The sequence below is a fragment of the Mirounga angustirostris genome, unplaced genomic scaffold (genome assembly GCF_029215605.1).
Source record: "Mirounga angustirostris isolate CCGP_5_RB_7025 unplaced genomic scaffold, mMirAng1.0.hap1 SCAF_9, whole genome shotgun sequence".
NCBI classification, from domain to species: domain Eukaryota; kingdom Metazoa; phylum Chordata; class Mammalia; order Carnivora; family Phocidae; genus Mirounga; species Mirounga angustirostris.
Window position 1 is genome coordinate 129,015,865 of NW_026991717.1, and position 22,898 is coordinate 129,038,762.

Sequence of the window (22,898 nt, forward strand, 5' to 3'; positions counted from 1 at the left end):
CGTGTAAGACTGTTGAATCACAGTGTACCTCTGAAACAAATAATACATTATATGTTAAAAAAAGAAGAAGAAGATAGTAGGAAGGGAAAAATGAAGGGGGGGAAATTGGAGGGGGAGACGAACCATGAGAGACTATGGACTCTGAGAAACAAACTGAGGGTTCTAGAGGGGAGGGGGGTGGGGGGATGGGTTAGACTGGTGATGGGTATTAAAGAGGGCACGTTCTGCATGGAGCACTGGGTGTTACACGCAAACAATGAATCAGGGAACACTACATCAAAAACTAATGATGTAATATTGTATGGTGATTAACATAACATAATAAAATTAAATTTAAAAAAAAAAAGGAACATATAGAACATTCCAATGTAATAGGCGTTCCAAAGAAAATAACAGTGAGACTATATATGAGAAATTTTGATTTAAGATGTGGAACTGTATAAAATTTCTGGCCAGAAGAGACTCCATTTCCAAGCTCCATTTTCCTTTCCAACAGATGAACTCTTGACCTGGGCCAGAAGTGGCAAGAGTCTTACAGGCAATTGTTCATAACATTCCAACAGAACAACTGGCATTCAGACCATATGAGGATAGTAAAGGTAATTAATACATTCCAGGGACAATTTTGTTTGTGATAGCACCAATAAAATAATCAATGAGAGAGTTATCAGAAATGGCTCAACTAATTTGGTCAGCCCCAAATTAGCAGTGTTTTCTTTTCTCTTCTTTATCTACTTCATGGAATTACCTCTTCCTTCTTTGCCATAAAAACTCCTTGCCCTCCCCACCAGAGCAGGATACTTTTTTGGTTACTCCAGAATCTGTGCTCCCTGAGTTGCAATTATGACACCCCAAATAAAGATCTTTGTTCTTTTTTAGGTTTGCCTCCTTTTCTCATCTGACAATGAAAAAAAACAAAAAAAAGCTACATTTCTTTAAGTCCTAAAAGCCTAACATGATGCAGTTGTTTTTATAATGATTACCATAATTCCACAAATAATGAATTTCAAAATAGGAAAATTCGACACAAGTCTTCAGACAAAGGAAATTTGTGGTTCACAAGGAATTACCTATGCTTTAATCAGGAATTTAAATATGATTAAGCTTTTGCTTGAATTTTATGTCACAACTAGCAAACAAATATCTGTACTGTAAAAAACAGTGTTCTACTAATTTCCATGGAACCATAAGGGAATCATTTACTAATAACTTTAAGATAAAAAGATTTTCAAGTCATACAGACCTTGATATAATTGATGTCAAATGACCTCTCATTCCAAATCTGCAAAACAGAAAGTCAAACAGTCTGAATTGAAAGTTAAAGGTCAGAATGTAGACATTCCCATTAAGATTCCACTGTTCTCGTCATCTTTCATATCATCTAAAAAGCAATGTTTCTTACTTTATGAAATGTCCTGTTCTTGAATTTAGAGTTATTTAGAAGACAACATAACTTTTTAAAATTAAAATATTATCTTTTAAAGCCTTGAATATTTGGCAGGTATTTTTAGTCACTTATTCCAGTGATTTCTTTTTTTTTTTTTAATTTTATTTTTATTTATTTTAGAGAAAGAGAGGGCAAGCAGAGGAAGAGGGGGAGGGGGAGGGAGAGAATATCAAGCAGACTCCCCACTGAGCATGGAGCCTGATATGGGACTCAATCCCAGGACCCTGAGATCACGACGTGAGCTGAAATCAAGAGTCAGACACTTAACTGACTGAGCCACCCAGGCACCCCATTCCACGGATTTCTAAAACTGGAATATCCATTCAATCATTCAACAAACATTGACAATGTAATGTGTGCCAGAACTCTATTAGGCACTGGAGACCTAGCAGACATGGGGAGTGTTGTAATAATTCTTACAAGATCTTACCAGCACACCTAAAGCCAAGTATTAATAAGTACACTGTAGAAGTAATTTTTTTTAGCCCACATGATGTGCCACATTACAAAGGCAAATTCTTAATGAGGATAGATAAGAGGAAGATGCACAGCTCTCATTGGTTTAGAATCAGGGGGGATGAGGTTTTAGAATTGAAAGAGAATTTCCATGACATTTATTTTGCAGCTGAGAAAACTGTTAATAACTGAGATGGCCTAGAGTCTAGGCACTATAATTCATTTTACTCTTGTGATACAGGAAAGTACTTCTCATCAAAGAAGCTCCTCACCACAGCCTGTGAGTTTAAAAGAGATGCGAATTACCCGTTCTTTACCAGAAACATTTTCTAAGTGTGACTTCACCATAATAAAATGCTATTTAGATCCAAACCTACATTTAGTTTCACTACAGGTTAAAAATACCCTGACATTTGAAAGTTCTCAAATACAAACTAATTTTCAATTATAATTTGGAGAAAGATAACAAAAAACAAGTATATTCTTGCTTCTGGCTCCCTACAGCCCTTGGCCCATCCTCATGTCCTCTCTCCTCCTGTGATATTACAGTTTATCTGTCCCAGTTTCTATCTCTCTCACTAACCTCCTTAAGGGCTTATTCATCTTGGTATCCCTAGAACATAACAGTCACAGTGCCAGCAACATAGTAGGAGCTCAATACTTGCTTGCCAATTGCATGAATGCTTTTAAAATCAGTTTTGACAGATGGCATATTAATAAGCAAACATGTACAGAGACCACCATGTATATGTGTGAGGCTCTGTGAGGTACGATGCCTTAGGCCTGCCAACAGACCAACTGGAAAGACATTATTTTTACATTTTTTCAGTCATTAAAAGGTGTTAAATAACAGTTTAAGATAAGGGTAGGCAGATTTTAGCCAGCCTGCCAAATCCAGCCCACCCACCATTTGTATTTTTTATAACCTGAGAGCTAGAAATGGTTTTTACAGTTTTAAACGGTTACATTTTAAATGGCTATATAATTACCTACATTATATCCTTAATACTGCCTTTTGACCCTCAAAACCTAAAATATTTACTCTCTGACACACTAAGAAAAAGTTTGCCAACCCATGGTTTAGGACAATAGAAGATTCATAGAGCAAAATGAGATTAATCATTAAACTGTCTGGTAAATATAGTATTCTTGCATGACTAGAGAAACTAGGGAAAGCTTTTAAGAAGGAGAATGTGAGCTGGGTGATACCAAAATCAAAATTAAAAAAAAAAAGAAAAAAAAAGGTCGTTCAGAGAAGGTATTATACACTTAGTTTTCAAAAGGGGTTAAAATTTGGATGGGCAAAGAGGAGGAATAAAAGGTCACGTGTAGTTAATTTGTTATCAGATGCCAATAGAACAAATCAGTCTCATGACACAAAATGGTTAGTCAACAAAATGCCACAGAATCAAATTACTTTAAGAAATTACAAATAAATGTCCAAAAGTTAATCAAGTTTTAAATATATTACTAACCCCAATATAATCAATATCCAAATCATGATAATGCTTGGCGCCCACAATCCAGGTCATGACATAATAGGCAGTCAGCTGAAGATTGACATAAGGCCAGTTGAAACCTTTTCCCAGCCATCCAGGGAACGACCACGGCAAGCCTGCAGAAAGGAAAAGGTAAAGGTGGAGTGGGTATACCCATGCTGGCACTGTTAGAAACAAGGCAAAAGAAACCAAGAAGAACACAGGCTAAGCAAAAAGCCAATACAGATCTTCCCAAAGATTATATACTGTGCACAATTTCTCAAAATCCCTTGCAGTTTATGAACTCAGCAACTACTTACTGATCCCTAGAATCAGCTTCCATAATTCCAAATGCTCTTTCAAGAAAAAGAAATAAAAACACTCTTTCAAAGATCCTAACCAACAGAAAGAAATGTAACATACAATTTAATTTAACGTGCCCACCACCTGCTATAGGGATATTTAATACTCACTTTCTTTCCTCTGAAGTCAAATCAAAGAATTCTGAAAGGCTTATGCCTAATCATTCCTACAGGTTAAGTATAATACAAATTCCTCATTCACTAGTACAACTTCTTAAAACTTAAGGTTCCTTAAAATACTAATTAGTCAGATAATCAAATTCAGCAAAACTAGTTTGTCATCATATCAGTATAAATGCCAATGACTCAAGAGGAAAATATTTCTTTGTGGTATGATTTAGATCAAATAACCCACATCCTGCCAGCACCTTAATTACTGTTTTCAAGTAAGAAAATGAGAATAGTAGAGAAGCACTAATTACAATTCTAAATCCTAATTCTGTTATTAATATATCAAAATAAGCTCAACAGTTAAGTTCCTCAACTGTTAATATATATCACCAATCTAGTTCACCACTGAAAAAAATCAAAATGAACAAAAGAACAAAATGTTTATTTTTCTAAGCTCAGGAGGAATGCCTCATTGTGTATCCCATAAGAAATGTGACATTAAAATACTGGAACATTTTAGAACAATGAAATGCCAAATACATTCTAAAGGCCCAGCATGTGTAAGTCTTTGTTAGAACATGGTTCAGCGTGCCAGATTTTCTACATTTAAATGAGAACTGACCATGAAAGCAGCCCAATGGGTGAGTATGCGCTGAAGTCAATGATGCTTTTTTTTTTTTACTGCTCCAAACATTTCTGGAATCTCTTGCAAAAGACCATTTTGAAAGAACACGCTAACTCCTCATTTTTTTAATTTAGAAAAACTTACGCTTGTCCTTTAATTTGATTGTTGACAATGATTTTTAAAATAACCTGAAATCAAGCCTATAAAATGGATCTCACTGGTCTCACACAGACTGGATGTGGAAGCCTGTTTCAAAATATCAAATTCATCTCAAATGATGACTGCCATCACTGGGTATGTTTGCAATATCTTACAGGTCTCTGCATCGCTATATGAGAACTGTAAAATGAACACAGTAGTCCTATTTGAGAAATCCAATGATCCTGCTACTAGAACGTAAGCTCCACAGGGGTGGGAAGCGGGGGCTGGATTGCTCGGTATCTCCAATGCCTAGAACAGTGACCACCACGTTGCTGAGGTTCAAAACAAACTTTTATGTGTACCTCTTTTAGAAATGGCGTCTACTACTGCATGTAATGCATAATTTTACAAATAGTTGGTATATACTACTGCACCTAATATATAATTTTCTAGAGAGTATTGCCCTTTTACAAATTTTGGTAAGAAATTTTGTTGAAGATAAGAGTTTAGCAATCACAAAAACAACCAGAATGGAATTAGGTTCTATACCTGATTTTACCATTTACTAATTACCTGGCCTTAAGTCAGTGGCATAACCTAAGTCTCTACTGCTTCTGTAAAATGGGAAGAGTAATGCCTCACTCCAGAAGTATTACATATAAAGAGCAGAAATAATATCTAAGGGCAAAGAAAGAATCAAGCCTGGCACATGCTTTGCTGCTAGTAGGATAATAGTGACTCCACATACAGAATTCAGAATTTGAAAGTTAAACAGACTGCAAAAGCATGGCAAACTTCACTTCTTACCCATGAGTATAATATTAGGGTTCCGCTTCTTAGCTTCCTTCATTAACCACCACTCATATCCTCGGAAATAATTCTCATCTAACGCATAGTGCATGTGGGAGGGCTCGGTACCATCTGCATGGGAGAGAGCAAAAGAGAAAGGAAAGCACTTCATGGTGTTTAATGGTGTTTCATAGGGCCACTCTCCCCTATACATACACACATTTCAGAGGAGACATTTTCTGGTTCCAATCCTGATGTGGGACAAATAAGAATGATCTTATAAAACTTGAGGATGGAAGATCAAAGTGTATTATTTCAGGTTTTTTCATTACTCTAAGTATCATAAAGGTCTTGAAAAACAAAACCACATCTTTCTATTATAAGCAGCGTTGAGAGAAGTGTTATCAATTCACGTAATTGAAAAGTCCTAGGACTACATTCTCCCAGGCTTTGGTCTGGTCTTTCTGGGGTTTTCAAATCCCCACATTCAACACATGAGTTCAGATCACCTCAACTTCTGGCTTCTCAATCCTAGATGTGAATCTCCGGGCTCCTAAGCCCCATTCTCATACCCCAGGCCTTGAGCCTATAACATGCCCTGTTACACCAAGACAACAGTGCTTTGAGAGAAAAAAGGAAAGAGTATACATCATCTGCATACCGCTCTATAAGAAAATTCTATCCTAACCTCCATGGTGTGACAAGGTAGGTAGCTGATATCAGTCCTCATATGTTACCACATTTCACAAACATCTGCCCATGTTAAGAAGGGCCTCACAAGGAGAGGGGTCTTGCCCTTTTCTTCTTAAACATCAGATTCACAAGAACTACCCACTCCCGTATCTCTACCTCTAATTTCACTTCAGCAAATGTAGATGGCCAACCATTACCAATCCTGCATAAGAGGAGTGGACAATAAAATACATGTCCTATTATGGTAGCTTGGAGGAAGTCTGTGTTACAGAGGTTTCTTTTGTTTTTGATTTTCATTCTTTTTTCTTTCAATATTAATTAAACACTAATATGACCACACAGACATATCTTTTTTTTTTTTTTTTAAAGATTTTATTTATTTATTTGAGAGAGAGAGAATGAGAGACAGAGAGCATGAGAGGGAGGAGGGTCAGAGGGAGAAGCAGACTCCCCGCCGAGCAGGGAGCCCGATGCGGGACTCGATCCTGGGACTCCAGGATCATGACCTGAGCCGAAGGCAGTCGCTTAACCAACTGAGCCACCCAGGCGCCCCAGACATATCTCTTTAACAAAAATTACTCCCAAGTCACCAACAGGAACACGCGTATACAGACAATACTATAAAGTTCACTATGATGGAATCTGGCCTGTTGGTAATAAGCTGCATTATCACTGAAAGAATTTCCTTCTTCCTGTACATTAACTGACTACATGGACTACACAAAGCCAATCAAAAGGGTGATAATGAAGATTGAAAATTTAATGGTTAAAAATAATTTTGTTTTTAAAAGAGAAAAAAGCTGTACCTCTAAAATATTGATGACTTATATGTTTGCCACATGATTTTATTTACAGCTATTAACATTATAACATTTTACATGTTTTCCACATTAAGAGTTTTATTTTTTGAACTCCTCAATAAAAATTTCAAACTGTCTCTATCCTCCCAGTGAATATAGTTTTTTTAAAAACTGTGGGTTTGTTTACTACTGATTAATCCAACTATATAAGCAACCTAAAGTCCAAATGCTATTTTTATGAGAAAAAATGAGTATTTTGATATATTTTTAATAGAATAAAAAAGGAACAATAAGAAATAATCTATAAGCAATAATCAACATCAAAAATGTTCGTATCATTTATATTCTGATTTACAGCCCCTAAGTTTAAGTATAGACTAAAACGTTGAAGGAAATCAATCCCATTTCCCAAATCTCCTACCTGTTGTCTGCCCATCACCACCTATTTCGACTTTTAGAATATGCAAAGAGGCACCGAAGTTTGGCTGGGGAAGGAAGTAGGAGTATTAACACCGTGATTCACTGCATGAAGGGCAAAGCACATTAAGACAATTACAGATGAGAAAACCAATTTCAAATAAATAGCAACTTATTCCAAAAGCAATTTGCCATTCTTTTTTAAAGCTAAAATTGTGAAGGCGATCAATTCTACCGCTAAAATTCACCATAGCTTCAAAAATACCACAGATGCCATTAAGTAATTATTTTCTCATTACCTTAAAGAGATAATCCAATATTTGAGAACGATAGGGCTCTGGATAATTTACTAGAAGTCGGGAGGTTGCCTAAAAAAAAAAAGTTCAAAAGTATGAATAAATCAAATCCAATCACGAACATGTTTTCATAGTGCTGATGCACGCCACCCGGCAGGCCCATGTGGAAAAGTCATTTCCCAGGTTATTTGTTTACCTGCCTATATTTTAGCCATCTTTGGGCAAATAGGGCTGTTGTTTATCCAATAGCTAAAACTCAAGTTTTAAGCCACAGCAGTTTTCTCTTCCACTGAGATGAGGGTTGGCTGGGAGGTAAGCTAACAAAGTCTATTGATGAACACCATGATTACAGACTTGTCTTGGGGACCTTAACTCAGAAAGTAGTTATTAGAAGAAATGAAACTTATGTTCTCTATCTTAAGACCATTTGTCAACTACAACATTGGGGGGCCAGGATGGAAAGGATAATATCAGGTAATTTTCTCCTTCAACATCTTGCAAGAAATTATTACAAGCAGCAATGCTGAAAGGAATCACTACTCCCCCCCTTCTTTACTAGAGATTTATAAGTGCTGTTACTATTAGGAATGACCATACAATGATCCCCAGGCCAAACTGTACTAAGGAAACCTCACACAAGACTGGCATCAGAATGCATGGAAAGAGAGAGGTGGAGGGTGCAGAGACCAACACTTGATCACAACTAACCCATGGCCGATGACTGCTTCAACAAAGAAATCACAAAACCAACGGTGGACCAATAATGTATCTTCTGGGGAGCAATATACACAAGGGGAATAAAAGAAATAGGTTTTAACATGAAACAGTGGCATGCCCCTAGGCTTGGAAGCCAGACAGGCCTTAGGTTCAAAAAACTGACACCAAGGGCAAGATACTTGACTTTTATGGGGCTCAGTGTTCCGTTTCATACTCTCATTTATGCTTCCACTGACGTTCTAGTGGCACCCTTATATCTATCTCCCTCACACCCACAATCTTCCCAGCCCCTGCCACTGAGACACAGACCCACGGAGCTACCCTCTCATCCCTTCAAGTTCAACACATCACCAATCAAACGTGGCACTTTTTCCTAAGTCTGTTCTTTCTCCTTTACTTATCTTAGTAAAGGACAACATCTGCCTAAACCATAAATTTAGGGTTACCCCTTCACCAATTCCCATCCATCTTTAGTCACCAAGACCTCCTTAGTATCTCTCAAATCCATCCCCTCACTTCAACCCTACCTCCTTCATCCAGGCCCCCCTCAATCGTTAGAATAGCCTAAATGGTCTCAGGGCCTCCCGTCTGCCTCCCTATATTCTATTCTCCACACTACTTGCCACATTAATCTTCCCAAAACACAACCACGAAAGTACTCTGTTTAAACCTGCCAAGACCTCCCCTCTGCCAAGAGCTTTCAGGATAAAGTTCAAATTGCTCAGTTTTATACCCAAATCTCTTTAACTATTTGGATCCTAACTCTGACACTTTACCCAGTACCACTCTCGCGCCTTCTATCTTGATATATCTAACTACTTTTTCTCTTTCTTCTGTCTGGAATGCATTCCACACCCTCATTTGGCCAACTTCAATGCATCCTCTTCAGGGAAGAACCTCTTCCTCTCCGCCCACTGGTTTGATGTAGGTAGTAGTAGTTTGATGTAGTCCTGTGGACTCCTCTGGCTTCAGGTCTACATCTCTACTGTAACTCTTCTAACCCTGCACCCTCCTCATTGCCATACTTCTCTGACTCACCTCTGAGTTCCTTGAGGACAGGGACTATGTCTTACTCAAGTTCATGTCCCCATTTATTCTCTTATTTAGTAAACATTTAATATCTTTTATGGTATTGTTTGTTCCACCGGCAAAGGCAACATAATACAGGACGCTTTGAGTCAGAAGGAGCCTACATCCCGATTGCAACATTTACAAGCTATGTGACCAAGGACAATCTGCTGTAAAGCAGGCCATCTTACTCCTTAGAACTCCTTCAGCTGTTCTAAGGCTGAAATAAGATGTATGTAAAGGACATAGTGCAGGAGCTGGCACACAGTAAGCTCTCAATAAATGACAGGCATTATACAAATTGTTTTTAAAAACACAGTCACTGTTTTCAAAGAGCTTACAGACTGGCGGAGGCTCAAATATTAAAGTAGGCACTCCTTAAGTGAATGAACCCTGCATATACACAATAACCCATCCTTGATCAAAGGGGAACAATTCTTCTGACCCTGAATTATGTCATTAGAACAGTGCGTTTGGCTGTTTGCGGGTTATTTTGCGTCTATGCAATCCTATCCTTAACACAGAAAGTGCCAACTTTAAGCAAACACACCACATCACCATGCTATTGCAAGCCTATGTCATTCTCAGTACAAAAGCATTAGTCAATGGCAATAGTTCAGAGTAGTATAGCCAAATGTTGAAATGCACCATCAAGGAATAACAAATTGCAGTCACATTCCCTGGAAAAGGCCTGGGGCTGTTTCCAACCAGCCCAGGAAGAAGCCTTAGCACAAGAGGAGACACACAGTAAGTTACCAATAAATGGCAGATATTTTATACCCAAATACATTTTTCATGCAACTTCCTCCTTCCTAATCAATGAAACAGGATGATATTAACCAAAATAATCATGTGCCAGATGCCACCCTGAGCACTTTACATCTATCCTCATGATGCTCCCACCAGGTTTCAAGGTCTCCCCAGAAAGGAAACTGAGACACTGGGAGGTTAAGTAACCTGTCCGTGGCTGGACAGTGAATGACAGGGCCCAGAATGGACCCCTGACAATCTGCTCTTAAACGCACATTCTTAACTACTGCCCCATACTGCCTTCCCTATCAGACTGGAAGACCAAGTGAGAACTGCTATAAACTGTGCCACGTACCAGGGACTCCACATAGAAATCTAAAGTGATGGGCAAAGGTAGTGTTGCAACCATTTTCCTTCGATTAATATTAAGCTTCTAAGATGAGACACGCACTATACACAGGGACACTATCATATAGATAAGAGTATCCTACTCTGAGTATTGCAATATTCTCATTTTAATACTCTTAAACTGAGTTAATAAATATAAATAACGAAGACTTCCATTTTTCAGTAAGTTCAAATACTGGATTTAATGCCACAAGTAAAGATACTAGGACAGATGGGTCCTCATTTCATGAAATACTGGCTATTGTAGGTTTAAACCACAAAAATGAAAAGAAGAATGACTGTAGTAAAAAACACACACATTGACCCATTAGTCCAGGTGACTCTGAAATATGCTCCAGCACCTATGAGGAAGGTTGCAACATCAGAAAATAAAAACACAAAAATCAAGAAGAATAAGTTGGGTTAAGGAAAAGGTTTGTCTGTCCCACTCCAACACCCCCCTACCCCCCACCCCACACACACACACACAAAGTTGGAGAGATCAGCTAAAGACCAGGTCATCCATTCTAGTGTAAGCCACAATGATTGGGTTTTTTCTTTTTGTAATGCAAATGTCTGACTTAAGCTTTGATTGCCAAGGCATCCACTCTTCAACAACAATTATGTTTTATGGTATGTGTACTTAAAACGTTACCCAAATCTTTTTGGTAACTTGAAACCTTAGAGTTTTGCCAAGTTCAATGATGGAAATTCATTAAATATATAGATCATTGCTAAACATTAAATATTGAAACATTACTGAACCACAGGTTTATCTACTTTTGGTTTCCTGTAACAGAGAAGCTAGATGTCTGGATCTGTTGGTAAACATGTCCTGTGCTATACTGAAAAACTTACTATGCACGTATTGCATGGAGCACTAGGTGTTATACACAAACAATTAATCATGGAACACTACATCAAAAGCTAATGATGTAATTATGGTGATTAACATCACATAATAAAAATTAATTAATGAATTTAAAGAGGCATATGCCTCTAGAAATTATGAAATGTATTCATAAATTTGTCAATATACAGAATGCTAGTAAAGAGCTCACAACTGCTTACTCACTAGTTTTCACTAGAAATTAAGCTTTCTAAGAGTTAAGAATTCTAACAATATATGTAATTAAAAGTACAAGAAATAAGAGAAACAACTTAGGCAAGGGAAATAGGATATAGTTTAGCTATGGTATAAGGTATGGATATGCATTTTGTTAAGGCAAATGAAAGTAATTTTGTCCTAAAGTAGACAAACTAAATGGATATAGAAAGTAGGAGAAAGAAAGAAAAAAAGAGAGGGAGAATTTTATCTTGTGTAGACAAGCTGGCTAAAAATGAAGTAATTTATTGTATTTTTTAAATAAATAGTGTACTTCTGAAAACTAAAGCTTAATTTTATTTTATCTGCTAAAAGGATAGTTTTCTTGGATTACTGGTCTGTTCTTGATAAGACTGTGCAAGGTTTTTATTTACCTTTTAAGTAATCTGCCTAGGAAATAAAGATTCTGTATTTTACCAAAATAATTTCCAGTATCTCAAGTTGTCTTTTATCATGTCTTTGATTACTTAAGAAAACAAGTCCTCTCTATTTAAAGAGCTAAAGTTCTTTTTTTTTTTTTAATAAACTATGTAGCTTTCTGTATTTGCCTATGAAGTCTTTAGCTATAATTTTGGTGAAAGTTTTTTAAATGGATAACTAGTATTTCAGAGCAATCTATGATCCAGTGTAATCAAGGGTTTCAAAATCTTTTGATATTTCTGACAAATTTCCCAGAATCAAATTCTAAATGAAGCCTTTTTCTTTTTTTTTAAAGATTTTATTTATTTATTTGACACAGAGAGAGAGCACAGGTAGGCAGAACAGCAGGCAGAGGGAGAGGGAGAAGCAGACTCCTCGCTGAGCAAGGAGCCCAATGTGGGGGCTCGATCCCAGGACCCTGGGATCATGACCTGAGCCCAAGGCAGACACTTAACGACTGAGCCACCCAGGCGCCCCTAAATGAAGCCTTTTTAAACCTTGAACTAACTTTGGGATTTTCCATGGGGTCCCTGGAACATCTCAAATGATTTGTTCCTTCTCCTTATTAAAAGAGATGTTAAACTAATTAGGCTTATTTGATATGTTAAACTACATGGAAAGCATTATCAAATAAGTAATGAGAAACCCTCTTTAGATTAAATTTGTATGGATATGTGTGACTGATATAAATGTTCCAGAAATCATATGAAATTCCTAGACATCTGCTATGTCCTGATATGATGCTGTCACTTATAATTCTAGTTATTATCGTAGAATGTTATAGGTCACAGAAATAACCAAAGTTCCTTGCCAACTGCATTGTAATGAACTCCCATAGGTATTTAACGTGGCTATTTTTAAGCCTTTAAGTGTTCCCAGCAGCCTTACCAGGTGAATAATGGAGACCACTTATTGTGAGGCCCAAAAATATCAGGATATTTGGGGGACCTTGAGAAGAGAGGCATTCACTCAAATCTACAGGTATTATAGGTGAAGTATGAAGGCAAGTCCTTGGCTTGACTGCCCAGCCCTGAGAGACTTTTAGAGTCCAATCTGAGATTCCTTATGAAAAAAAATCCAGCAAAGCACACTTAGAAAAGCCTGGGTGGCTCATTCGTTAAGCGTCTACCTTCAGCTCAGGTCATGATCCAGGGTCCTGTGATGGAGCCCCGCATCGGGTTCCCTGCTCCGCAGGAAGCCTGCTTCTCCCTCTCCCACTCCCTCTGCTTGTGTTCCCTCTCTCACTATTTCTCTCTCTGTCAAATAAATAAATAAAATCTTTAAAAAAAAAAAAAAAAAAGAAAGAAAGAAAAGCCTATTTGATCAGACCTACTTCACGAGATGGCCAAAGATGTTTAATTATTTCACAATATTACCCAAATCTTTGAACACATTCCTGAGTCCTAGGATCACTGACCTGGTTTCATGTCCCTTTAAGCTTGGGACAATGGCTACGGACTAGATTGCAGACTACTGTCTGTATAATTATTATAGAAGTGCTATATAGTCCTACTTAGATGTGTACTTTCTGGGTTACAACATGCCCTATCCCTGACTTTTAACCTATCAGGTATCCAGGGTCACCACTGACTAATGCCTCTGCATCAAGGTGGACTGTAGTATAAACCCTGACAGTTTTTTTTCTTTTTTGTAATGCAAGTGCCTGAGGGTATCCTCTTCAAAGAGGCATCCACTTCAAAGATGGCTGTTTCAAAGAATCACACTGCCGATCTAGATAAAGTGCCAGGCTCCCCCAGCTGGGACCCCAGCCTTCTTTGTTTTAAAGACCTTGGTTGATTTCAGTAACTGACCACAGAGGCTGCTTGATTTTTCTCTTCCTGCACTTTAAACTCCCCCTCTTAAGTTTCGAATTCACCAATGAGTGAGCCCGCAATAAAAGCAGGGCAGAACACTCAAGTTCCAGTGCTCTCTCTCTCTCTCTCTTCCCCTCTCCTCCCCCCGGCCCCCCACAACCTTACTGTGTGGTCCCAAGTGTGCCATGTGCTTGCCAGGATCTGTGAATAATAAACCTTTTTTTTTTAAGTTTCTTGATCGTTATTGCTGAGAACATCTTACAATCATAATAAGAACCATAAGGGCCAGTCCAGCCACAACACCAGCTATCAGTAGGCTGAGATCAGCACAAAACATCCATTCAGCAAGCAAGCAGTGGAGCTAGTTCTGAAATGCATCTGAATATACAAGCTCCATCTGACTCAACCCAACAAACAACCCATTTAAGAGTTAGGCCTTAACATCAAATAAAATTAACTCTAGTTGATTTGGGGTAAAATGGAAGGGAATAACACAAAGACAGGAAAAAGGTTACGGAGGGCATGTGATAGAAGCAAGTAAATTTTGTTAGAGCCAAAAAGAATCATGCTACTAAACCAAGCTCCCAGGCCTAGAGGCCACATGACAGCATGACCAGGAAATTCAGACAATTACCAGCTGTGCCCATACAATTTTACACAAAGCTGGAATGGCCCTCCTGTCTCCCTTCACGTAAATCTTAAGGAATGTCCAGGAAAATGAACTCATTCATCCCAACTGTCACAGCCAAGAGAGGACTAAGGCATGCCAGTTAAATGCAGTTAGTATTCTGGATGGGATCCTGGAACAGAAAATAGGCATTAGGTAACTACTAAGGAAATATGAAGTACAGATTTTCATAAGTTATCAATACTGATCGTGACAAATGTACCATACCAATGCAGGATGCTGATAACAGAAAAATGGGTGCAGGGTGTATGAGAGCTCTGTATTCTCTTGGAAACTCTTCTGTATATCTAAAACTATTCTAAAATTAAGTTTACTTAAAAGAAAAAGGTCTCTCACTACTCAGTATGAGAATCAATTGGTGTACTTGGTAAAATGCAGATTCTCAGGCCCCAATCCAGAACTACAGTCAGAATGGGCAGTGCATTTAAACAAGCATACCAGGTGATTCTTACACACCCTAAAGGTGGCGAACCACCTTGGATGTTGATCCGATGTTTCCCCCTCCCTGTACACAAAAAGAGCCACCAAAGAGTCACAGAGGCACTGACCTTTCCGGTGGGCAACTCACCCCACCTTGGGCCTTGATGACTCCCAAGAAACACAGCCCCCCAACAGTAAACAACCTAGACTACCAGTTAATACTAGCATAGCCTGCCATTAAAAACAAACAACAACTAAAAAAAAAACAAAAACAGACCCAGCCTGACCTCTTACCTTCCTACGGAGGCCTTGAGGCACCTGTCGCGCCTCCAAACAAAACGTATTGCGCGCTGGCCCCTCTGAAGTTAGCCAATCGCACCCTACACTGTGGTCCAGGGCTTCCGACTCCCCGACCCTCAGTGGGGCAGCCCCTTGGGAGGAGAGATGCTCCCCGGCTCCCTGACCATTTCTGGAACGACCCTCAGGAATGCCCTCCCTGCGGCAAAGCGAGCCCAGGCTCCGTCGCCCGGGATGAGAGTACGAGCCCCAGCCTTGTCACTATCTACACCTGTCACGTATTCGGTGGACCTCCGCATCCTCCTCTTTTAAAACTAATGGCCTCTGTATGTTCATCTAAACGAGCAAGAGCCGCTTCCAACCCTGTAGGAGCACAGACCCCCCCGCCCAGAAGCGCCCGCCGCGAGCGGAGTCGGGACCGGCGGGGGTCGACACGCGGGGCTGCGTCGCGGGGGCTTGTGGGGCGCCCCCCTGGCCACGCCCGCGCATCCTACCGCCTGCTGCTCACCCCGCCGCCGCTGACCGCGCCGATGCCATCGAACTCCCGGCCCAGCCCGTCGGAGTCGTCCAGCACGTACGCGCCGCCGGGCACCAGCAGCGCGCACAGCAGTAGGGGCACCGCGGTGCGGCCCGCCGAACCTGCGGCGGCCGTCATGGCTTTCACTCGGCGTTGCCGGGAAGCCTGGAGTAGGCGCTCGGCCATTGTGTGGGTCACATGATTCCCGCGCCCAGGGAGGCGGGTCCGGCCGCCGCCATGATGGGGAAGGGCAGAAGGCCGCTGACGCCGGAGCCGCCATCTTGAGTGAGGGCCACAGGTCGCCTACGCAGCCGCAGTAGTGTTGTGGAGTAGCCGAGCGAGCCTTTTCTGGTTGTGACCTTGTTGGGGTGGGGCCTTCAAGTGTACTCAGTTCCCTGCTTCTCTTCCGGCCTCATCCGCTGCAGCACGTTAACGCAGGGGATGTCCAAGGCCGCCTAGGGAACTCACCGTCTGAGAGCGCATCTACCACGTGCGGTCTGTGGCAAAGCAAGAAAAAATACCCAGCTCGCAGCCCCTAACTAGGTCCCAGTTCAGGCGTGGCCCTGGTTGAGTCACTTAGTTTTCTGAGCCTGAGTTTCCTTTTGTGTACGATGAAACAAGAGCAGCCACAGAGTTACTAATAAAGTCTGATAGTAGTCTGTTGTCTCTGGAAAATGGCTCTACTTTTAGAAATCTGAATCCAGCACTCAAATTCAAGGGCAGAGGCCAAGTCTTTATCCTCTTTGTACTTCCTAAATGCAGTGTCCAAACCACAGTAGGTACTCATTATGTATTAGTTGAATTGAACTTAAAAAAAGAAAAAAATCACTGTGGAAATGGTGCCTCAAATTACTGGGGTAAGTATGGAACTTTTAAAACATACGGAGGCATCTGGATAAGTATGTGGGGAACATGTGATTAAATGGAATACAGGCTAATAGGCCCTCAGTAAATATGAGCTGAATGCATTACACACTTGGCAAACGTTAGCTGTCAAGGTAACCACTGGTATATGGTCAAGGTAAGCACTCTAGGTATTTAGCTTTCAGCTTCATCAATTACCCTACGTTGCCGGTTGACGTGGTTCCAGGCAGATAACCCTAAATTGGTAGGGAAGTTGTGTCATGGGATTTTGCCACGTTCAGCGTCAATCTGAGATTTCTGATTTTCTTGGTATCAGAGAAAATTGAAGAGACTGTGTAGCTGCCGAGAAAGCATTTCTGATCCCATAATCTCCCTTTGTAGACCCATGGAATTGGTTTTCAGTGTCTTCACAAGCCCTGGAGACCCCAAAATGTCAAAGAGAAGACCCAAAGGCTATAGGACACACAAGTCTTTATCTTCAGGGCCCTATTTGGAGTCAGATTGTTTTGCCCCATAACTACAAACCTAGACTTAAGTTTCAGGATCACAATTATACTAGGAAGAAAAGTATCTGTGCAGTCCCAAAAACGAAGTTGTCAGGCCCTTCTACTATCCCTTCGTTCTTAATGAACAATAGCTATGCTTGCTTTTTCTCCTCTTAAATTACTGTAGATCTATTTTGGTTTACCAAGAACAGTCCCAGCTTATGTCTATTGTTCTAGTATAATTATTAATAGTGCCCCTTTCACCCTCAAAAGTGTTCTGGCTTGGATGATAAGTTATATCCCTACAAATGGGCCACTTTTTCTTCCATTTCTTCTTTTTCCAGTACAGCACATGTCTGAACTCTACCTTCTTTACCACCACCATTCTATGATACAAGTCAGGAACTATGCAGGTTCCATAGATTTACCTTCCCAGAACTCACTCTGATCTATCCATTCTAATACAATATTTTAAGCTAGAATTTGAGTGCCAGTGGATGCAAGCCATAGATGATAAATCAAAGGAATGCTAAGCTCCCTACCAATTCTGAGATTTTGTGTCTGTGGTATATAACATAGGTGTAATAATGCAACTAGAAGGGAAATACCAGGGTGAAAATAGAAGAAAATACCATACACAAATTAATTGAGACGTTGAAACCAGTGCCCAGCATACATCATCCTGTAACACACCATTACACCAGTATTTGAAAGGCACACCACAAATATTTGTATACTTTGTGATCTCTGTAGAAGAGGAAACACAGAGTATTTAACAGAAAAAGTGTTCTCATCCCTAGAACATATCACTAGTTCTTATTAGTTCACATACCAAAGTAATTCCTTACACAGAAAATATCTCGTTTCAAATTTCTAATCTCTGTTCAGTAAACCATTAGAAAAGAAGTTTCTAATAAAAAGGCAATTAAATATAAGGAGGAAGAGAGATCCATGGATGGCTGGACAGAGGAGTCAGATTTGCTCAAGAGGTGAGATAAATCAAAATAGCAGTTACCAGACAAGTAATCATGTGTTCCGCTTCCCTTGCTCCTGTGGTTTGGGGCATGAGCTAAACAAGAAAATGAGTGCCTCTCAGTTCTCAAATTTCAGATGAGTTTTGAAAGTAAAGACTGTCTTTGTCTTAAAGGAACAGTGTTTTGGAGTAACAACTGCACTTCAGCCACCACAAATTTCTCATTTTTCCAAAGTGAAAAGTGTGATTAAAATCAGATGGTCTCTTGAGAAAGATGAGAGATCTTGCCTTTTAATGAAAAGTTACTAATAAAGTCTGATAGTAGTCTGTTGTCTCTGGAAAATGGCTCTACTTTTAGAAATCTGAATCCAGCACTCAAATTCAAGGGCAGAGGCCAAGTCTTTATCCTCTTTGTACTTTCTAAATGCAGTGTCCAAACCACAGTAGGTACTCAATATGTATTAGTTGAATTGAACTTAAAAAAAAAAAAAATCACTGTGAAAATGGTGCCTCAAATTACTGGGGTAAGTACGGAACTTTTAAAACATATGGAGACATCTGGATAAGTATTTGGAAAAAGATCAAATTTTAGATCTATGCTTCACACCACACATAAACTGCAAATGGATAGAGCTCTAAATGTAAAATATGAAACCTTACATTTTCTAATACAAAACATGGGTAAATTCCTGTATAACTTGGGGGTCTAAATATGATTTAATATCTCAATGCAAAAAAAATAAGTTTAATTTTAAAAAATCACTGAATATGGGACAGTCAGTTAAGCATCTGCCTCTGGCTCAGGTCATGATCTCAGGGTCCTAGGATCAGGTCATGGTCTCAGGGTCCTAGGATCTATGGAGCCCCAGTGGGGTCAGGCTCCCTGCTCAGTGGGAAGTCTGCTTCTCCCTCTCCCTCTGCCCACCCCCTCCAGCTTGTGCGCTCAAGTGCACACTCTCTCTCTGTCAAATAAATAAAACCTTTAAATTTTTTTTTAAATAATAACAAATCACTGAATATAAGGGGATAAGGAAAAAGGATTATTTATAAAAGAATGTAGTAACATTTCTTAAAGTAGAATCTCCTGGGGCATAAAAGAATATAAAATATATTCTCTTCATGAACTATCCTGTAATATCTGCTGTTAATCTGATTTTTTTTTTTTTTACTTTGACGTACATGGCTTGATTGCAATTGTTAATAATGTCATTCTGTTCAGTGACTTCTAAAATATGTGTAGGAATTCTGTTAATTCGGGACTTTATATAAAGACAATAACAGTAGTTCAGAGGACAGAACCCACGTAATGGAATAAATTATATATTGCTTACTAAACATTTTCTTAAGTAGAACTCAGATAAAAACTGCTATAGCTGAGAACAATGTGGTACGGTAGTTAGAATCAGCCCTGAAGTCCCAGCCTACTTTACCACTCTCCACGAAACTAAGACAATTCTGGGGGGGGAGACTGTTCCTGTCTTCATACTAATCTGAAATTGTTTTCCGTTTTTGTTATCTACAGTCATTCAAACCCATGCCCCGTGTGGCTGATTCCCCAGGGCGAGTCTTCGTAGAAGGCGGATTCCACACTCCTTCAGGAGTAAAGGAGGCAGATCATCCCTCTTCCTGCCCCCAGCAGTGAGGGTTCTGGCAGCGACCAGCCTCCCTCAGCCAGTTCCTTGAACCTGCGACTTTGATCGTGTAAGGGTAACTAGATGTATGGACAGCCAAGAAAGCACCCTGGAGCCATGTCAGAGTCCAGAGGAGGAGCAGGTACAGAGGCTCCATCAGAGGAGTCCCGAGCGCCTGGAACAGCAGGGTCAGAAGTGCCATCCTAACCTATGGCTCAGGCAGGGTGACCTGGACTGTCTTTCTGGTCCTCTGGCTCTGGCCCATTTCACAAGCCTGGTTCCACAGCTTCAGCAGCAATTCTGCGCCCTGTCCTGATTTCTAAGTCATTCGTTTGCTGCCCAAGTCAGCCACAGGTGGCGCTGTTGCCCTCAGCAAAGAACCATGACCAGTATACGAGGTGGCGATCCTGAGTGAAGGCAATCATCCAAAAGAATTCTCAGCCTGTGTCTGCATTCCCCACCGCCCCCCTGCAGCCCCACCCCTACCCGCCCCCCCCCCCCCCGCCCCCGGCCTTAAAACACTGTCTTTGCCGGGGCGCCTGGGTGGCTCAGTTGGTTGGGCGGCTGCCTTCGGCTCAGGTCATGATCCTGGAGTCCAGGGATCGAGTCCGGCGTTGGGCTCCCTGCTTGGCGGGGAGTCTGCTTCTCCCTCTCCCACTCCCCCCTCTCATGCTCTCTCTATCTCATTGTCTCTCTCAGATGAATAAATAAAATCTTAAAAAAAAAAAAAAAACACTGTCTTTGCCACCTCTCGTCCTTCCCTTGGTCATTGTGACTGTGTGGATTTGCTCAAATAAGAGAGCTCCAGGAAGTTTTGCTCTCCTCCTATGTTTCACCCTTGATATGTCTGTTCTTCTTTGGATTGTCAATACCTTTTCCTTCACTGCTGTCAGGGGAAGAATTTTAGAATCCACCTAATCCCAAATCCTAAGCATGAAGAAAATGACAGTGCAAGAGGTTTCCACCACTCAAAAGATTTTTTTAAACATCTAGTGCAACGCTGTCCAACAAATATAAGGCAAAGCACATGTGTAATTTGAAATTTTCTAGTACACATTTTTTTAAAAAGCAGATGAAATCAATTTTAATGGTATGTTTTATTTATTCCCAAATACCATGTATGACCAAATATGTAATCAATATAAAATATATTAATAAAATATTTTGTGTTCTTTTTTCATACTAAGTCTTCAAAAACCTAGAGTGTATTTTGCATGTACAGCACATCTCAGTTTGTATTAGCTACACTTCAAGTGCACAATGGCCACATGTGGTCAGCAGCTCCTGTATTGGACAGACCAGATCTAGTGGATGCTGGGTCCTGGGCTAGGCACACTCAGTAAATGTCTACCTCTGTGGCTAACGATGAGGCTGAAGAATATCCACTCTGCTAGAGCCACCATAACAAAATACAACAAAACAGTGGTTTAAACAACAGAAATTTACTTTCTCACAGTTCTCAAGTTCAAGGTCAAGGTGACAGGAGATTTGGTTTCTTCTCAGGCTTCTCTCCTTGGGTTGCAGGTGGCTACATCTCTCTGTATCCTCACATGATCTTTCCTCTGTGCTTGCAAGTCAATGGTGTCTCTTTATGGGCCCAAATCTCTTCTTATAAGGATACCAGTCAGATTGGACGAGGGCCCATGCTAACACTTTCATTGTAACTTAATCACCTCTTTAAAGGCCCTGTCTGCAAATACAGTCACATTCTGAGGCACTGGGTGTTGGGGCTTCAATACATAAATTTGAGGGGGACACAATTCAGCCCATACTGTCTCTAACCGTGGGTAAGTATCACCCCATTGCTCAACAATAACACACTATCGAGTATATGGTTGATCTCTGATCAATAAACTTACAACCAAAGTCATTAGGAGAATTTAGAATTTTCTTCATAAAACATAAATGTATACTTTGGTGTCCAAGGGAAAACTGTATGTTTTGAGAATTCACAACTGTGCACACAAAAGTCACATTAAGACTGGAAGGAGGAAATAATAGTTCCCCATTTCTTCTTATAGACTGTGTTAAAGATGGTCACTTGCTCTTCCCAGGACACACCTGACAGGTGCTCTTTTGTATGATTTACCTCATGCTGTTGTGGTTTGGAAATATCCTTTCTTCCATATCTAAATGTCTAAAGTCTCGTTTTTAAAGATACATCTGAATGCTACCTCTTTATGTTTCCCTTGATTTATCTGTTTAAAGCAAACGTCCCTGCCTCTAATCTCTCATGCATCTTCTTTATAAGACTCTAAGGTTGGACAAAGGTTAAGCCCTATGTGTGATTCATTATAATTTCTTTTACAGCAACACAGTGTTACGCTATAGCACAGACTGTGTTTGTTCATAATAGACACCTAATAAGTGTTGATAAATATTTGTGGAAAGATTTGCTGAAAGAATACTTAATCTGAAGGTTCAAAATAGTACCTCTTTAACCCGCTGCCAAAACTGCATCCTGGGGGATTCAGCCCATGTGATTAAGATGCTGTTAAAATGCATTAGCCACAGAATCTTTCAAGTGATCACATTTGGATAGCAGGAGGAAGGAATAAAACAAGCAGGTCCAGGGCATCTGAGAGAGTCAGGGAAGGAGTAGAAAACAGAATAGAACTGAGAGGCTTAACCAGTTTTATCATTGTACTCAGAATGGACCCTGGTCAGAACAAAGACCCTATGAAAAAATGAACGGTTGGAAATGACTCTAGTCCAATCCTACTACTATGTTGGCCTTGGCCTGGGCTTCTGTCTCTGTTTTCTATTTGTAATTCTGGGGGCCAGGATTAGAGTTTAGCCCAACCTCAGGGCATTCACCTGGGCCTGACATGTTCCCTACTTATTGTCTACTCCCCAGGAACCAGGCCAGATCCTTCTTTCTCTGCCTGCCACCTTGAGTCCTGCTCTCAATGGTTTGAATGCCTGGGACCCACAAATGTCCACCCCATCTCTATCCCATTTAATGTGGTTGTAGTACTGTGATATAGTAAGAAATATATATTTGGCCCCCAGTTTTGGCACAGAGTTCCAAATAAAACCCTCATCATTTTGTGAGTGATCGAGGTGATAGAAGCATCTTTGCTTATAATATTTGGCCTTAGTCCCTGGTTCCTGATAGAGCTTAAAGGACCCTTGGAATCTGCAGAA

The 22,898-nt window shown here is 40.2% G+C and overlaps 1 protein-coding gene across 11 annotated transcripts in view; it reads right to left on the reverse strand.

The window, feature by feature from the left end:
* GALC (galactosylceramidase) overlaps positions 1-16,017 on the reverse strand; it is a 61,694-nt gene extending 45,677 nt beyond the window's left edge. For 3 of the 11 annotated variants that reach the window (XM_064571452.1, XM_064571451.1, XM_064571450.1), the window contains exons 1-6: positions 15,790-16,016; positions 7,619-7,687; positions 7,324-7,387; positions 5,428-5,541; positions 3,379-3,518; positions 1,244-1,282 (exon numbers count right to left, since the gene is read on the reverse strand). In XM_064571452.1, the coding sequence (XP_064427522.1) occupies positions 1,244-1,282; positions 3,379-3,518; positions 5,428-5,541; positions 7,324-7,387; positions 7,619-7,687; positions 15,790-15,984 (621 nt within the window). In that variant the 5' untranslated portion in view covers positions 15,985-16,016. Of the gene's footprint in view, positions 1-1,243; positions 1,283-3,378; positions 3,519-5,427; positions 5,542-7,323; positions 7,388-7,618; positions 7,688-15,278; positions 15,681-15,789 lie in introns of those variants that run through there. The other 8 variants (XM_045901358.3, XM_045901355.3, XR_010405296.1 and 5 more) reach the window with 7 other exon arrangements.
* Between the last annotated feature and the right edge of the window lie 6,881 nt (positions 16,018-22,898).